The sequence below is a fragment of the Anthonomus grandis genome, chromosome 16, assembly GCF_022605725.1.
Source record: "Anthonomus grandis grandis chromosome 16, icAntGran1.3, whole genome shotgun sequence".
In the NCBI taxonomy this organism is placed as follows: Eukaryota; Metazoa; Arthropoda; class Insecta; order Coleoptera; family Curculionidae; genus Anthonomus; species Anthonomus grandis.
In genome coordinates this window covers 17,495,891-17,514,820 of record NC_065561.1, presented here as the reverse complement: position 1 = coordinate 17,514,820, position 18,930 = coordinate 17,495,891, and the positions used below count along the sequence as shown (strand labels likewise).

Here is an 18,930-nt window from a genome sequence, read left to right as displayed (position 1 = left end):
CACAAGTATGCATGAAACATTTGTTATACAGGTATGAAAGTATACTTGATTCGATAAATTTTGATAGACTAGGTTAAATAGGAATATAGGAACAACTTTACTTATTTTAAGCTTTTGTGGAAACGTACCAGATGAAAAACATTTGTTTATTATTAGAGATAGTGGTAGGGCCAAACCATTTGCAAGTTGTTTCAATATTTTATTGCTCAAACCAAAGATGTCTTGAGCAGAACTATCACTTAAACTTTTTAAAAGATCAATGACTTCTATTTCGGTAACAGGTGAGAGAAATACTGTTGAATTGTTATGTGCATATTTTGCTGTAAATTGTACAGGGTCATTAGATTTTTGCAGTGTATTTGTAATTGAGTCAGCTATATTCACAAAGAATTTGTTAAACTCATCGGGATTTACATTACATTTGGCATTACGGATCATTATTTTTTGTTTCTTTAATGATGTTCCAGATGGTTTTGGTTTTTTATGACTATTTCCTCTTTTGTTTGTGTAATACGAGTGTCTCGCTTGTTTTATTTTAGTTTTATATGAATTTTTAGCCATTCTGAGAGATCTAGAGTACTGTTATGTTTATTTAAGGTAGAAAAGAAGTTTAAGTTATCTCTCAATCTCTTCAGTTCATTATTAAACCATTTTTTTGTCTTTATTTGGTGGTGAGAATTGTTTTAGTTTTTTGGGAATATGAAAGTCTATAATAGACATTAGAACATTGAGAAATATTTCAAAAGAATTATCAACGTTACAATTATCAAGTACCAACAACCAGTCAACATTTAGTAATGAAGTAACACAGCGAGAAAATCTCTCTCCACAATACGGTCTGAACTCTAAGACCGTTGTGTGGGTGTTTTCAGTACTTTCATTTATTGATTCATATGTATTAGTAATAGCCATATGATCTGACATATAAGTGTCCCATAGAGTACATTTACAATTAATTGCACAATTTGTTATGCAGTTATCAAGGCAACTAAGTACTTTTTGAGATTCTAGTTGCGCTATTTTTCAGGAATTTAAAGTCATAGGTGCTGACAAGTTGGGTGAACTCGGCTGAAGTGAGGTGGTTATCCGCTAGTAGATCTATATTAAAATCACCATAAATTTAATAAAGGTACGTTTGCATCTATGGAATAAGAAATTTAGAACTGTATCAATACTCTGAAAGAACACGTCCAATTTACCTGATGGAGATCTGTAGACACTCAAAACTACAACCTGCAAGGCTTCAATCTCAGTCGCAACGACTTCAAAGTATTTTTGCTAAATAAAGATATTATTTATTTATTTGTAGTATAATGACAAAGGATCTGCTTCCCAATGAGTCATCAATTAATAAAAACAGCAATTTTCCAATATTTATTTATTAAAACAAAAATACAAATTTTATAAATGAAAAACTTTTACAAAATAAATCCAACAACATTGAAATTACATTAAGCTTGAGTTTGGAGTATACTGAATAAATACAAAGCATAAATAAAATTACTTTAATCTGTTTACAATATATACATCACACTATTAACGTTTATAATTACGTCGACCTTAAAGACAAAGAGATCTAAAATTATCAATAATAATTATTATATCCACAGTATATTACACAATATTCAATTTAAAAAACCTTTTCATGTTTAATTTTAGGGCCTAGTAAGTAGTCCTATTACGAATCCTAATATTGATGTGAACGTTACAAAAATTGTTTTTAGTGCTATTTATTGTTTTTCACTCTTAATTATATAGGGCTTTTCTTTAAATATAACAATGACGTAGAATAAATTGCACACAAAGTAAATAAATAGGGCATAAAATCAAACTTTTCTTTGATTCAGTTTTATACGCGCAAGCTTAAATAATAAATAAATCTGACATCATATAAAGCTAAAGCTATAAATACTTATGAGTAAAAATTTTTCAGATCAATTCCAAATTTTCAGTATTCTTAATGGAGAAAAACCAAAATGGACATACACGTTTGTTTTTCAACAAAATCCAATCTCACATGAGCTATCTGATATATATCACAAAAGCATTTTGTTACAAAAAAAACACAATTTGATCTGTTACTATTACATATTATTAGACTTTACTTGGCACTCCAAGCTAAATATTTAAAAAATTAATTGCACAATATTTCGCTGGCTCTATGCGACTAATTTAATATAACTTAATACTGTTAAAAACCTAACTCAGCCTTTTACTTTTAGGCCTTACTTTTTTCCCCACTAATCTTTTGGCCAGCATTAATATAATGCAAAAAATCCATTAAAAAAAAAAAAACAGTGTGCAATTATAAAATTTTCGTTTTTTTAACACCCAGTTGATTTAAATGGCAACATAGTATTACAAGAAGAGGGTCATATCACATTTATTGTCTTATGTAATGTTTTCAAATGTATGTCTATATTTAATGCACTTTGTTTCAGGGTAATTGAAATACTTTGTATGGCACAATAAGTAAAGCTTAATTATTTCTATAAAATACGCGTTTTTAGACCATTGCACTCGATTATCAAAACAAGAGGGAACCCCATGTATATCCACATTCAAATACAGAGAAACACAGTGCGTCAAATCAGTCGACCACGAGAAGCTAAAAAACTCCACAGAACACCGACAATATCTACTAAAAAACACCTCGGGATCGCGTACAATATTAAATTACATCTACGTTTATATTTTAAAAACTTTAAAGCTTTTTGGGTACTTTTCGTAACATGGAACCACACAAGTTTAATATTTTTCTTTTTTTTGTTTAAAATTACATACAAGGACATATATAATTATACGAAAAATGGACAGAGGCCACGCGGGGCCTTGCTCGTTGACATTTTGAAAGATACAACATTTATTAATCTACGGTCTACGAGAATCCCTCCCTCCCACACACCAGAGAGCAGGTTTTTTGCTTATCATGTAAATGCAAAAATACAAAGACGATATTATTATAAGTCGAAGCTGCCTAAGTTAGGGAACTCTACTTAACTGTGCCATATTAAGGCGGCCAATAAAAATTGTAACAAAGAGGCCGACTATCGGCCTATACCGAACCTTGTCGAAGCAAGTTGTGCGTTGATATTAATTAATTTTTTGTCCCTCAAACTCTCTCCATCACAGCGTAAAAAATATTCCTTCTCACTGGGTATAAAAATCTACGTACGGGCGCGTCAAAAAATATCTGTTAGTCTCCGCTTAAATTTCCATGAAAAAGTTAAACCATCACCAAAGCATCTTTACCGCAAAACAAGAACGGATGTTGATCGATCATTGTTTGGACGATGTCTTCCAAATAAGGGCGCATCTGCTCGAACCGTCCCATATCGCTGAACTCTATAGGCAATAAGGTGGGCCACCAGCATATCGCCATATTTTTCGAATCCATACTGTTCAGCTTGGCGTTTTCGGTGATTTTTACAAAGTGTTGGAACATAAATTTCAATATGGCAAAGTTAATGGCAGGTAATCTTTCTAAGGTTTGTTTTAATCTGTATAGGCGACAGCTCTTGTCACCTCTTCCCTCCATGTTCCCGGTTGTTGTAACCATGGGTTTCATTCTGGTGCCGGTTATCTCCTCGTTTAACTCTTGGACCGCTTTTTCGTCGAAAAGTGGAGGCAGACGCTTCGAAACAAAGTCCTTCAAAGCAGTGGCTACCGCATTAACTGGTATATCTAACTCGTGAATATCCACATTAGAATCTTCTTCGAATTTTAAGAACAGTAAATCCACGTGGGCTCTATTACCTGGTACCCTGTAGATACCCTCGGAGTCTAAGCCTTCCGCTTCGATAAACTTGACGCATTTTTCCATAAAGATCGGAATGTAGTTCTTATCCCCTTGAATGTAATCGGTTAACTTCGATGGCACGCCACTGGGCAGTACAGCGGCCTTCTTGCTAGTTTTTTGCTGTTTCTTTCTATCCTTTTCTTCAGCAACTTTTCTCAGTTTTTCCTCCTTAAGTCGCCTCTTCTCCAACTTGGAATCATCCTTTGCTTTCTGTTTCTCGCGTTTTTTCAACAGTTTTTCTATATCAGTCTCTTTCGTCCTTGGAAACACCCCAAACATCGGAGAATTATTATCTCGCGGAGATGAAACGTCCAGGCTCGATTCATCGTCGTGCATAAGGGCGTACGGGTTACCCTGTCCCGTGTACAGATCCAACGAGTTAAGCATGTTGAAGTTATGGGCGTTTGGCAAGTCGTGCATCCGTTTCTTTAAGCTTTGGCTTCTTTTCTGCGCGAATTTCATACGGATATCGCTGATATTGGCCGACGCAAACGGTATTTCCGGTTCACTGGCTTCTGACGAGTCTGAATTAGACTCGGTCGGGAGGTTTGCTTTATCATCACCTTCTATCGAAGGGGAATGCATGGAGGGCATAGTGAACGCTCCTAGCGGCACCCTTGGGGGTTGTACCGGTATTGCAGTGCGTTTCTTTCTCTGTCTTTTATGCGTGCCTCCCTTTCTGTTTACTTTCGAATAAACCTCGCTGGCTCTTTGTCGACGCTCTAGGCTCGACCACTCGCTATCCGTGTCCGAATAAGTCGGTTGTCCCTTCTCCCGTCTTTGTCTAAGTTTACTTTTTCCACTGATGGCGTCCTGCACCAAAGTGTACATATACTCGGACTCGGGTGGATACATGTTGTGTACCATATCCTTCACTTGGGCGTATTCGCATCCTAAATCTACCGGCTCGGGGGTGGCAAGAGGGGCGTTGCCGAAATTCGCGTCGTTCATGTTCATCCTTGCAATGGCTTCTGTCACAGCTGAGTAATTCTTCATGTTAAGCTTTCCGGGTTGTTTGAGAGTTTGGGAGATGCCTTTGGAACGAGATTTCGATAGCGGAATATGTCTTCTGCCAGTAGTGAAGGCGTGCTGTTGATAGTTGCTCCACGCGCTGCCTGGTATTGACATTGGGGGATCTCCGTATGTGACATCTTCCAAACTCGTTTGCGATGACATGAGGGACTTTTTGGAATATCTGGAGCCGATATTGTCAGGTGGGGCGGGCTCGGGAGGAGTGGCCGGTGGCGGGTAAACCTGCAACCCGGAATGGTTGTGTCGTTTTTTACCCATCGAACCCTCGCTTCCGTACATGTAGATGCTTGAAAACCGATCGCTGTGATCGCTCGAACTTAGCTTATCATCCGGACCGCTCAGATCGAAATTCTCACTTTCGCTCCCCTCATTACCCAATTTAAGATAGTAACTTTCGTTTCTGGGAGGGGGCATGGGACCGTGTCTTCCGATGGACCTTGATCTTTCCAAGGTTCCTTCTCCGCTGTCCAATCCCGAGGGTTCCTCCATATGAAACGCTTGCTCAATTTCCGGTTTCTTCTCCCACACTTCCTTAAAGAACGGCGTGAAGAATGCGGTTTTGGGTTGCATGGCAGCAGAGGAGGTCATGAAATGTGCTCCGAGTCTATCAGCGGTCGCATTCCCTTCAGTGATTAGCATCTGACTCATGTCGTCGTTAAAGAACGCTGTTGCGCTTCCAGAATCCGTAACGGCCAGTATCTGAATCGGCAAGTTGGGAATGTTCATTGAGAAAGCGTTAAGGGTGGCGAGCGAGGCTTTTCTCTTCGTGGAATAGACGAGAATGAACCCGTGGACTAACTCGTCACGGAATGCATTGGCGCCATGGAATGATGAAACTATTACTTCGACTTTCCGTTTAGAATCTCCCAGAAACGTTTCTAAAATTACGCTATGAGGTGACGAGAGAAAGCAAAACTGGTGGTTTAATAGAGGCGATAAAACGTTTTCTACAGAGTAAGGATCCCCGCAAAACATGCACATAATGACCCTTATATCAGGTTCCACGCACTCTATAACCGACTGGTTTATGTTCATAAAACCCGCTCTGTGTTGGATGCATTGCATCAGTTGATGCAAAGCATCCGAAACTAGCTGCTCCTCACTAGTTTGGTCCAACGAAACGTCCATAAAAGGACACTGCAGCGAGTCTGCTAAGCTCTGCCCATCTTCTTTTAGCCTCAAAACTTCCTTTTCGTCAGTCCCGGGATCTTGCAAATACATTAAAACGATTGGTAAGCCTTGAAAAGGAAGCTTATCGTCTTGCTCTAAATTTGACAGCAGTTTCTTCTCCAAACTCTCCCTAATATACTCAAAAGACTCTGCGTTCGAGTAAACACAAAAAGAACCGTGAGGCACGAAATCTGAGGTCCTAAAAGAGTTGTGAGGCAAACTCACGTCGCCGCTAATAATCCTATAATCCAAACTGTAAAAGTGACAATCGATTTCGTACTCGTCGTCGTCGCACTGGGCTCTTATTTTTGCCGCAAGGTTATCGGCTAAATTATTGAAGCCCAAAATTAACAAATTTAATTGATTATTATCGGAGCCCATTAGCCACTGGCTGCTGTGGTTCCAGGACGAAGGTCTATGCGCCTTAGTGGCCAGAATTCTTTCTATCAGAGAATCCATGCAGTTTGGAAAGGCCGGACAATGCTCCCTGATGGGGTAATGGATGAACCCTAAATGCTGAAACAGCGTAAGTTTCCTGTCCTGATCCAACCTATCTAATATTTTATATCTAAAATCTTCCTGCAACGTATCGGTGATTTCTTTAATGTCATCTTGGGTGATGGTGCCCGTAGGGGCGATGCTTTTAAAATGATAAAACAGATCGGCATGTTCAAGTAGGAGCTCTTGGAAATTATGTTTGGCATGTTCGATGAGCTCCCTCTGGTGTGAATCATATATTTGCTGACAGTCGTGCTCTGATAAAGTTTCGAAACATTCCCTGCCCATAAATAGCACTCGCACCTCACTCAAATGTTTCCCAGGGGTGACATAACCTGTATCTTCTAATAGTTGCTTAAACTGCTTTTTATACTCTAAACGTTTCTGTTCTTGTTGCAAAACGTTTATATGATTTTTAAAGACGGTCTCTGCTTCGCTGGTGTTCAAAACATCGAACGGTATTCTAGTTTCATCACTGTCCGAACCCACGCATTCAGACCAAGGCATATCTTCGGGTCTTTCAAAGAAATATTGTGTAAAATTTGGATGGTTTTTGATATACTTTTGAATACTTGGCCAATCAGTGTCCTGAATCGTATTATAACCGGGGAATATGTCATGGAAGACGTCTGGCAGCATTTCCATGTACTTGGCGACCTGTTTTGCCGTGTTTTCGTCTTTTAACTTTTTGATATGGCGCTTAAATAGTCGTTGCGTGCCATCTAGGCCAAATAACTGAACGAAGTTGATCCATTCTTTGTGGTTATTAAGTTTCTTTTGGGTCTGTGACCAAAGGGCGTGGCAATCGGTGACGTGTACCCTAATGAGGCGCATAAAAGAGTCGCTAGCGGCATCCATTATTTCTTTTCTAGCTAAAGCTGCTTCGGAATAAGAGGGGATCTTGAGTCGAACCTTAGTTTTTTCAATTATCTGCGCCAGCAGTATAAAACCTAAATCTATATTGACATTTTCATGCGCGGAACTTTCTATTAAAGGAATGTTTCCTTTGTACTCGCTCCTTTGGACCAATTTGTGTGCTTCGCGGACGTACATATCGTTGGCCTCGTCGTTTTTTGTAGTGATCATCACTACCGGCTTCTTAGTTTTGACAATATTGTTTAAGATTGCTGCACAAAAGTCAACTTGCTTCTCGATACTCCTGCTCGGCACTACACTAACATCAAATATACAAATAAAACCGTCTATGCTCATTCTACCGTCTGGAAGGATTCTTTGTTCGTATTCTTTCTCAATACCAAGTTGATTTTTGCAAATGTACATAAGTTTTTCTGCAGAAGATAATTTTGTCGCCGTGCAGCGTTTAACGTAAGGTTCCATTTTACCCCCTTTGAAAGGCTGGAAACTGGCATCGTCGATAAACTCCGTTTGCTCCACAATACTAAACTGATAATCCGTCCCGTCATCTAATGTCTTAATTGCTTCACCCCAATAGAGAAAATGATCGTTATTGACCACTCTGCCGCTGAAATCCGATTGACTCAGTACAGAAATGTGGTCGATGTTATAATCTTCGGCGTGGGGCCTAATGAAGCGATTGCAAAGGCAAGACTTGCCGGCGCCTGCGTGTCCTTTGTCTTTTTCCACCCCCGACAGGCCCACAATTGACACGTTAATGGTGCGGATTGTATCTCCTTTGCGCGCCATCTTATGGTTGATGAAGACGTTCGATGAAGTACTTTAATTTAGATCTGAAATAAAAATATTTGCGAATTAAATCAATGAAAAAGTGCTTTATGAAAAAAGAAGCTTATTTATAGAGACACAAAAGGAAAAATCCAATATATACATAAATGTAATATAAGAGAATGAATAAAAGCAAAATCAAATCAAATATGCTTTAAACTCACATAAAAAAATATACAATAAAAGACATAATAAATAAATTGATCGAAATATCAGAATTTATAAAACGTTTAAATATCATCTAACAAAGCATAATAAAAACTTTTAAAATAGTAGTGACTAAAATTGGTCAAAATCTGTGTCATAATTATTAATCATGCAATACTGTCAAAACTAGCTTAAATCAATTTTTTTTTTGCACCAAATCTGAACCTCCCATAGTAAGTCAATAAAGTCAAACAAACTTAAAAATGGTCCAAGAAGTATTCTTCTATACAACTATAATATAATATCTTTCTTACCTCTCTCCTAAATAACTTATAAGAAACTGTCTTACGAAGAGGTCATGGAAGTTAGTTACAATATGATTGAGGATTTTGTAGCCCAAGAATCATTGAACTCTGATTGTGACTTAGATGATGCCTAGATGATTAGTGATTTAGGTTACATAGATCTATCGTGTCTCGTATAATTAAGCAGTTTCATATAAATAGCGATTTATCTGTTAAGAAAAAGTCAGGGAGACATAGAAAAACCACTCCATATACCGATAAACAAATTATCAAAATTGCTAAAAATGAGCCTTTTCTGGGATCCAATAAGATAAAGCACCGCATATACGAAGAGCTTGGAGTAAACGTGACTTCGAGGACGGTGAGAAATAGACTATTAGAGGCCAAGTTATTTGCCAGAAGACCTGCCAAAAAACCGCTGCTGTCAAAAAAAATAGACGTTCCCGTTTAAGTTTTGCCAAAACGCATCTACATTATACAGAGCATAATTGGAAAAAGGTAATTTGGAGCGATGAATCCAAGTTTTGTTTGTTCAAAAGTGATGGAATTGTGTATGTTAGACGCCCTGTCAATGAAAGACTCAACCCCAAGTATACCTGTCCAACAGTGAAACATGGTGGTGGAGCAGTAATGGTTTGGAGATGCTTTTCGGGCTATGGTATGGGTCCCCTGTATAAAATAGAAGGTATAATGGACCGGTTTCAATATAAGGACATATTAGAGAGCCAAATGATTCCATATGCTGATGATACTATTTGGCTTCCGTGAAAATACCAGTACCAATTATGCCATGTTTAATTTTTTTCATGAGGTTTACTCCCAGATAAATGCTCGTGGAGTTTCGACGGCAGTTTTTTGTGATTTGTCGAAGGCTTTCGATTGTGTCTGCCACAGGATTCTGCTGCGGAAGCTTCATCATTATGGATTTCGGGGAGTTTTATCTTCTTGGTTTGCTTCCTATCTGCAAGATCGGCAACAACGAGTGCTTGTAGGATCTAAGTACTCTGATTACCATCCTATCACCTTGGGAGTTCCTCAGGGTTCAGTTTTGGGACCTATACATAAATGATCTTACCAATCTTAATGTACGGGGAAAATTTACTCTATTTGCCCATGATACCACACTTCTTTGGCACAGCCCAGACACAGATACTCTGCGAACTACATTAGCAACTGATCTTCAGGCAGAAAATCTCTGGTTTGAATCAAACTTGCTGTCACTAAATCCTCAAAAAACCAAATTATTGTGTTTTAAGTGTGCTCTAGACCACGTGCCTTTTTCTACTTCAGTAGTTCAGCAGTTTGATAATACAAAATTTTTGGGTATATTCATTGACAGAGAACTCAGATTTGAAGAGCATATCCTCGGTACTTGCAAAAAGGTGTCTGTAGGTTGTTTTGCAGTCAGAGCGGCATACCTGGAGCTTGGCATGCAGTTTGGAAGATCTGTATATTTTTCATTAATTGAATCCCACCTTAGGTATGCCATTTGCTTCTGGGGTAATGCAGCTGCCTACCATCTACAAATGCTGCTTGTTTTACAGAAGCGTGATGTACGTTACATCTGTGGGGCTAAACCAAGAGATTCCTGTCGCCCATTATTTATTAGGCTGGGCATACACACTGTCTTCTCCCTCTACATTCAGGAAGTGGCCTGCTTACTTTTTGCAAATCGCTTTAAATTTAAAACCCCAAATCCAAGATACTTAACGCGTCAAGTGAACGATCTAAATCTTCCAATCCCCTCCTCCACATTAACTAAAAAATCTATTTTCTACGAGGGAATCAAAATTTTCAATCGTTTACCAGGTGGAATCAGGGAGGCAACATGTATTGACACTTTTAAACGTAAATTGAAAATACTTTTGACCGAAAAATGTTACTATTCACTGTATGAATACTACGTCAACACATTCTAATTTTCCCTAAGTGTAAGATTCCAGTATTTGAATTTTATTTGATTTGTTTGTATGGTTTGAATTCTTTGCTGTCTTATACTTGAGGGGATAATTATGGAATTTAATTTACTTTTTATGTATTTTTTTTCTGCTGTTCTTATGTATTGTTTTCTGATGTTTGTTTTGGAACTCGAGTGTGTATGGGGTGTAGTGGTAGTAATTGAAGGTAGCTTTGTTTAGAACAATTTTTCTTTGTTAATAACAATAAAGCATGTTTTTTTTTTTTTTTAAGAGTATGTATAATTCAAATGGTTCCGATAAACATAGTATTAAAAGATTTTTTTTTTCAATTTCCTTCAGTCCCCATTACAAGAAAAACATGGAGAGAGATATGGTATAGAATTTGTTATGATCACTTCAACAAATTTTAATAACACTGGTACTGCTGGATTGTTACTACAATACATATTTATTAAAATATTTGTTTTGTCATTATGTTTCACCTGCCTATTCTTTTATTCTATGTCATGCATTCATGCATTCATAGGCATAGAGACTAAGAGAGCTGAGCAGCTCTTATGAATGGATCCGAATGAATGTTCTTGTTATAACTAGTTTTTTTTAATATACTAGTTCCAATATATGTTGTTAGTATTATAAGAGACCAAGAAATATATATACTATTTAACTGATAAATATAAGAAGTCTCTTCGGTTTAAATATTGAAATTCATGCTATATTTCATCTAGTAGTATTAATATTTTAAGTTACAATAATTATCTTTTTACATTTAGATGGTTGCATTCTTTCTTGAAATTTTATTAACAAACCTCTTGATTGGAAACCACCCACAACATTCTTTTCCTGACAAGTCGCATTACATAATTTTATTTTCTGTATTTTCTGTCACCCAATAAATCTATTTTTAAAGCATTTTACTCATTTCTCACGTAAACATAATGCAGTTTTGCTTCGCCGTCCTTAAACATGTTAAAATCAAAAAGTTTTGTGACAAGTTGTTTTATTGCCAGTCTCAATTTATGCTTGTGAAGTCAAGTAAATGCAATTTAGTAATAAGTTTTCAAAAAAGAACGTTTGCAAATAGTGTGCCATTTGTCATAAAAATATTGGGGCACACTGCTACACATTGTGTAAAGAAAGAAAACAACAAATTGACGAGTATAAATATTAAAATATGCGCTGCATATATTGCAAATCATAGAAAAAAACTCTAATACTGCAATAACGTTTAACAAAGGGCAAAGTATAATAATAGTGACTCATGCTTTAAATGACTTTTAATAGAATGAGTGCATTAATTAATTTAAACGCACTGAATAATGAATGAAGTATTCATGGGTGAAAAAAAAACAATGCTGAATGTTTAAAACAATAAATAGGATAATTGCTTTTTTAGCCAAACTTGTAGGTACTTTATGATCTATTTAGTAATAATTTCTGTGTATATACATACAACCAGGAATGGAACTTGAAGTTCTATACAGTCATAATGAACACAAGCAATTTACTTTAATTTTTTTAACTTATTCTAGCAAAAAACCCAATTGGAATAAAAACTGGAGGATTTGACGCATTGCATAAATTGTCAACTGTCTAAATCTTTTTTCCAGGTTGAAGTTAGTTGTCAAAAATTACTAGTTAATTTAAAAAATAAGTAAAAAGCCTTAGATATTATTATGTTAATATTACACTGAACAATAATGACTGAACCCAGTAAACCTGTAGAACTTGTCGAAGAAGACTTAGCTCAATTTGACTGGCTGCAACTCGAAAAAGCTATGAATGAGGCTGTTCCACAGGAAACCAATCTGGGTAAACTTCAAAGAAAATTCATGGAGAATCCTTTGGTTCCTATCGGTGCAACTGCTACAACAGCGGCATTATGTTATGGAATTTGGAGTTTTGCACATGGTCACACTAAAAACTCTCAGTACATGATGCGCACAAGAGTGGTCGCTCAAGGATTGACTATCGCAGCGATGGTTGGTGGATATGTATTACATGGGATGGGTGCTAAATAAGATCCTATAATATTGTTAATGCTTAATACAAATTCATTGTTACAAAATTGTTGAATGTATTAAGTAAATTGAATTGAGCGTATAGGTCAATAAGAAATACAAATGGAATGTAAAAGACTTACCTACAATTATTGTGGATAATCCAACAGATTTATTTATGGATTTGTATTGATAATTCTGACAGTGGAGTAATATTAAGATTGTGTGGTAGGTATGGTTTGTGCATTTGAAGCTTGATTTCTTCAGAACAAATTGTGTTTAAGTGCAAATAATACAGTTTTATTAATTTTACACCTCCAACATCACAAATAAATGAAATTTTTTTTAGTTAGAACCCAAAATGAAAGAAAAACTGTCGCTCAAGTAAGAGAAAGTAAACTATTAGGATTTCACATTGATTCCGCTTTAAACTGGGACTGTCACATAAATAAATTGTGTTCTAAACTTGTTGCAGTTTTTCAAACCAAAAAACTGTTTTGTCACATTACTTTGGCTCACTCATGTATCATACATAAAATATGGGCCTAAAAAAATATAATATTCTCACTCTTCCCACTAAGTACTAGAAATATTGAGTTATGTTAAGAAAAATTTGAAAAGTTTTGTGACCGTGGGAGACATTCATGAATATAACACAAGATTTGATACCAATTTGCAATCTAGCACTGATTGAACAGATTCAATGTAACCTGAGCATAAGTCTGTTCAATAAATTGCCTATTCATATAAAAAAAAAATGAAAATGAAAAAAGTCAAATTCTAAATGATGCATGTCGCCTGATCACTCCTCTTTAATATTTACATTCAAGACATTTTATATACTCAATTGCATTGCATTGTCTACTTCAAATTTTTAAATTGAAAATCCATATGTGTAGTGCTAATAAGGACATTTCTTTTCTGATGTTTTCCTTGCTGTATTTGTCTTGATTTATTGCTTTACTTGAGGTTGAATGATGATGGTGGTGTTTTGCAATTTGGCAAAAGCCTTTGATTGAAGTTGTGTTACTCAGACAAATACTTTTATGTAACCTTAAAACCTATGGCTGCATCTTGGACTAGTTTAGATTGTACCTCTATATAACAGAAGTCAAAGGGTGGTAATCTTTAATAACTGCTCCTCAAAGGAGTTTCATACTATACCTGCTGATGTGTCTCAGGTATCAATGAGTTGTCATTAGTGATAGAAAGAAAGAAAGAAAATGTGCTATATTACGTAAGACAACAAAATCTTGTTTATGCAAGATTTAGGATAATTATGATCTTCAAAGTGAAGGCGACCATCAATGCTAATACCAAGGAACTTACAGCTTTCTTTGTTTTGCAAGGGGGAGTTTTCACTAAACATAATGCCCTGAACGTCACACTTAAATCCCATAATAAAGGTTTTGCCCACATTAAATACAAGCCTGTTTGCAGCACACCACTCCGATAAAATCTTAAGATCCCTAAAAACCTGGGCTCTAACATTATCAGAATCTCTATGATTCCATAAAATGGTGGTATCATCAGCAAACTGAACCACTTTGCCCTGCAGTTTTAATGAACCCAAATCATTTACATAGAGCAAAAATAATAGTGGTCCTAACACTGAACCCTGAGGTACTCCAGTTTTAAGGAATCTGGAATCAGATAAACACTCAGATACTTTAACTCTTTGGGTACGATTAGACAGATAGGATTCCAGTCATTGCAATGCCACACCTCTAAAGCCATAATTATTGAGCTTAGACTGCAGTATTACATGATCTACACAATCAAATGCCTTGGATAAATCGCAAAACACTGCCGCCGCGGACTCTCCAGAATTTAAGGACACATAGACACTTTCCAAAAAGCCGAAAACAACGTCATGAGTCCCTTTTCCCGTTTGAAATCCAAACTGATTTGCAGATAAAATGCAATTATGTTGCAAAAAAGATAAAATTCTGATTTTTGCAAGTTTTTCAACTATCTTGGAGAGGGTAGATAATATAGAAATTGGACGGAAATTACAAGGCTCACTCAAATCTCCACCCTTATAAAGAGGGATAACCACTGCCTCCTTCAAACATGCTGGAAAGATGCCATTATGAAAGGAATTGTTTATGGCAGAAGCTATAAGGCATTCAATGCTGAGTTAGGCAAAAGGAGTAGTAATTTTGATGATATTCCATCAGCTCCAGCTGATTTATGGTTTTTTATGCTTTTAATTGCATCTCTAACGTCAGTAAGGCTAACAGGATAAAAGAAAAAAGAATTTTGAACTGACACTTGTTGAATATAATGCAAAGGATCAATATTAGTATTCACATCCTTGAGCAATAAATGAGGAATATTACAGTAATAATCATTTAAACTATTTGGTCTTACTTCTGGTTCTGAAACTTTCTTGTGAGAATGCCTGAAGTCATTTATAATTGACCAACATTCTCTCTGCCTATTTGAGGACATATTCAAGCGGTCACTATAATATTTAACCTTAGCTGCTTTTATCGTCTTTCTATATAGACTACGATATTTCTGATGATAAAGAATAATGTTTGCATTAGTTGTAAACTTGCACAACTTAGCCAAAAAACGGAGGTTTTTAGCTGAAGTTCTGAGGCCTGCTGTGACCCATGGTTTTCTATTTTTCATTTTAAGCCTCTTTTTAGGAAAACACTGATTGATCTTGTCACATAGCACATGAAATAACAAAGTAAACGGGTCGGGAGCCATTTCAACTGGATTCCAATTAACCAAAGCTGTAGTAGAAGAAAAAGCATTAAAATTTGCTCTGCTGAAAATTCTTCCTATATATAATGAGATGAAGGAAATACAGTGTTGCATGGAATCCTAGCAAGAATAGCTTCATGGTCGGAAATACCAGATGAGAGTACTCTACATGACACATCATTTAAATTTGTACACAAATAATCAATAGTAGTTGCAGATGAGGATGTTATACGTGTGGGTGAAAGAACATGCATCTTCAAGTCATAAGATTCCAATATACTTAAAAGGGATGTATGATATGATGGCAAGCTTACATCAGTGAAGTTAATATTAAAGTCACCAGCCAATATAACTATGGAGTGTAGAGACAATTGGGATAATAGAGAATCAAGTTTGTCCAGGAACATACCAATATCTCCTGTGGGTGGTCTATAAACACAAAGAACATATAAATTAAATCGCTTACAAAAACAAAGGGAGAATTCAAAAACCTTCTCCAACAGAAAGCTATCATACTTATTAATTTTACAGAAAAAAGCTTCAATTGTTTGTTTAACTAAAATAGCTGTTCCTCCATGTATAGATTGTTGCCGACAAAAAATTGATATAGGAATATAATCAGATATTAAGAAACATTCGTTAGGATTTAACCAGTGCTCAGTTAGTAATACAATATCAGGAAAATCACATGAATCAAGTAAAAGATGAAGCTCGTCCATTTTATTTCTTAGAGACTGTATATTTAAAATAAAACTACTGAAATTTTTCGCATTCTTATTTTCAATGTTATTTATAGAATGTGAGTGAGCTTCATCTTCTGTGTATTTATCTATAAAAAAGAATCCCTATCACAGTCAGTATCTCGAAGTCCAGGTTGATTACTTGGTTTTATTGTGGACACATTTTTTGATAAAATGCTACTTTTGAAATGTTTTAAAATATGGGTATATAGTAATGATGCCAAATCTGATCCAAAGTTGCCGGCATGATTAGGCTCTAAAATTCTATTTAGATTAATATTATTTGTGTGAAATATTCTATAGAGAGCCTTATTGCTATTATAAATTACATTATGGTTTGGATATATGTAAGGGCTTGTCATCACTAAACTATTGTTGTGTAAATGTATAAATTTAAAATATTGAATGTTGAGCAAATACCATTTAACATTAAAATCAACATATTATTTTCTGTAAATTCCTTAACCATAGATGATGCAGTATAAATCAGTTCATTGTTTGTACTTCCTGGACTTTGTAGTTAGCTTCAAACTTCAGACGCAATTTCTTCAGGAATAAGATATAAATGGAAAATGGCCAGTGTACATCATTTGCAAATGATACCACCCTTCAGTAATTTAAGAACCTGGTATATCTTTGCAAATTTTTAACCATTTGCCCTCCAACTTAAAGGATATCCAAAAGATCAAACGTTTTAAGATAAAACTGAAGAATGTACTGGCTCTTGGTGAGTTTTTTGATTGATACTGTTTTATAATTATGTTATGTTGACTAATTACCATGTAGTTTCATTTTTTTTTATGTTAGTATACTTGTTTTTCTCTAACTATTACTCCTTTCTTAATTCATGCTGTGTTAAATGATTACTTTGCTTACTGTGATTTTGTGTGATATAATATGGGGTTTTTATATTGATTGATATGGAGTATTTCACTAAACTTAGAGGCAACTTGTTACATTTGCACTGTATTCTTCGGGGTGTGGGTAAAACCAATGTGAATAATAATGCCGGGGTTTTGGTGGTTGGTATGTTATAATTTTATTTAGAATTCCAGACTAAGACCCAATTACTTTTGGGTATTAAGCAATATATTAAGCAATGTAAGTCAGGGGGCTATCAGCCTTGATAACTAGGTGGCATTCAATTATATTTACAAATGATTCAAAGTAGTTAAGTGTATGGAAGTAACAGTGCACAAATTTCATTAATCCAGTAAAAAAATCTCGTAACACACAAAAAAAGTGTTTTTTTCTTGGTTTAGCAGAATAGGTGAGCTATAGTTGGAATCACTAGTTATCTGGTCGATAAACTCGTGTTCGCAAATTAATGAATTATTATAATTAGGATGAACCTAACATGGATTATTCTGGTACACATTCTACAATGTAAATGGATTCCATTGATAAATAAATAATGTAATTGTTCGAGCCACATTTGTATATAGACAAACTGTATGTATGTGTTTGTTGGTCTGCCTTAAACATATTGAAATATTATCTATTATTTTACCTACTGCATACTGTATCTGTGATTTTCACCATTGTATAGACAAACATTAACTATAATAATCTCTAGGCCAATGTAAATTTTCTATTTAAAGCTTTTTTGCCGTAAAAACGTCTCACTCATATTGAAGAGAACAAATTAAAGTGTTAAGGAATATTCACTTAAATTAATGCCTCCTACATAGAAAGGAAGCATACATGTTAGCTAAATTAATACATAATAGACATCTCAACACACTCTGAAAATGCATAATCAACTAACAATTCTTTGAAGCAGGAATTTGATGATACAGCTTACCCATACTAATAAGAAAATTAAACATGAACACATAAGTGTCAATAAAGGGTTTTTTGACTTCTTGCTAGAGGCAAATTTGATTAGTAAATTCCAAATACTCACCCATGCTATTTGATCCAAAACAGGTGAAATTGCGTAATTTACTTAAGAGGGCAAAAAAATAAAAACTCCTTGTTCAGCTACAAAGGGTCCTGATGTTTTTGAGCTGTGTCCATTCTTCCTGCTCCTGCAGCAAACACCTGACTGGAAATTGTGTGAAACGCGGCGAAAATGGGCGAATTTCCGCTCAAAACGTTTCGCACTTTTAACGCGGACCCGTCAGTCTCACGGGCGGTCACAAATCGCGAGTTTTTTCACCACCCACCGCCTAATTTTTTCCATAAAGAAGCCATTATTACAAAAACTTTACCTTCCTACGAATTTGCTCGCTAGCAACTCTAGGGATTTTTACCTGGCGTTTTAGTGGGGGATTAGCTTCATTGACAAGCAGCGGCAACCGAACGTGTTCGTTTTAACTATTTGTGGGGCATTTTAGTTCACCCCCTGAGTCACTTAACTAAGACAGATGTATTAACTTTTACACAAGTGAGAGAAGGAGAGAGTCGTATTGAGAGTGACACGATATCAAAATCATATTAGTGAAAGATTGACAAGGAAGTAAATATAATAAGAGTATGCCGATGTTGCCATATATTGACATAGTGAAATGAATCGTTTACTTCGAAATACGACAAATTGATTTTTGTGTATAATTATAGTGAGTAAAGGTATATAAATAAACAATTTATTGCATCAGAAGTTTATTGAAGAAGTGAAATTAAATATTATTGAGTATAATCTTGAACCAGCACTTAAACTTTTCAATACATGTAAATTATTGTGTAAAAAAATAGGAAAAAAAGTAGGATTTTTTTTGGAGATTATCATAATATGTTTCTAGGTGGTCGAAAATGTTAATTTATAAAACCATAATTTTCCCTCACTTTAGATATTGCAGTTACATGTTAAATTGGCTAAATGTAGAGCAAGACATAAAAAAGGTAAAGTACGTTATACAAGTTGGCTCTCTGGTATGGAAAAATTATGCCTAGAAA

General features: G+C 35.5%; 1 protein-coding gene across 2 annotated transcripts; it reads right to left on the bottom strand.

The window, feature by feature from the left end:
• Positions 1-2,016: 2,016 nt before the first annotated feature.
• On the bottom strand, positions 2,017-18,299 carry LOC126745690 (rho GTPase-activating protein 190). 2 transcript variants are annotated; one of them, XM_050453655.1, is made up of 2 exons: positions 17,939-18,299; positions 2,017-8,208 (listed from the first exon to the last, which is right to left on the bottom strand). In XM_050453655.1, the coding sequence occupies exon 2, from the start codon at positions 8,162-8,164 to the stop codon at positions 3,227-3,229; it is 4,938 nt and encodes a 1,645-aa protein (XP_050309612.1). In that variant the 5' UTR covers positions 8,165-8,208; positions 17,939-18,299; the 3' UTR covers positions 2,017-3,226. The 2 variants fall into 2 exon arrangements, with proteins under 2 accessions (XP_050309612.1, XP_050309613.1); XM_050453656.1 differs by lacking the exon at positions 17,939-18,299 and adding an exon at positions 12,028-12,131.
• Positions 18,300-18,930: the final 631 nt, after the last annotated feature.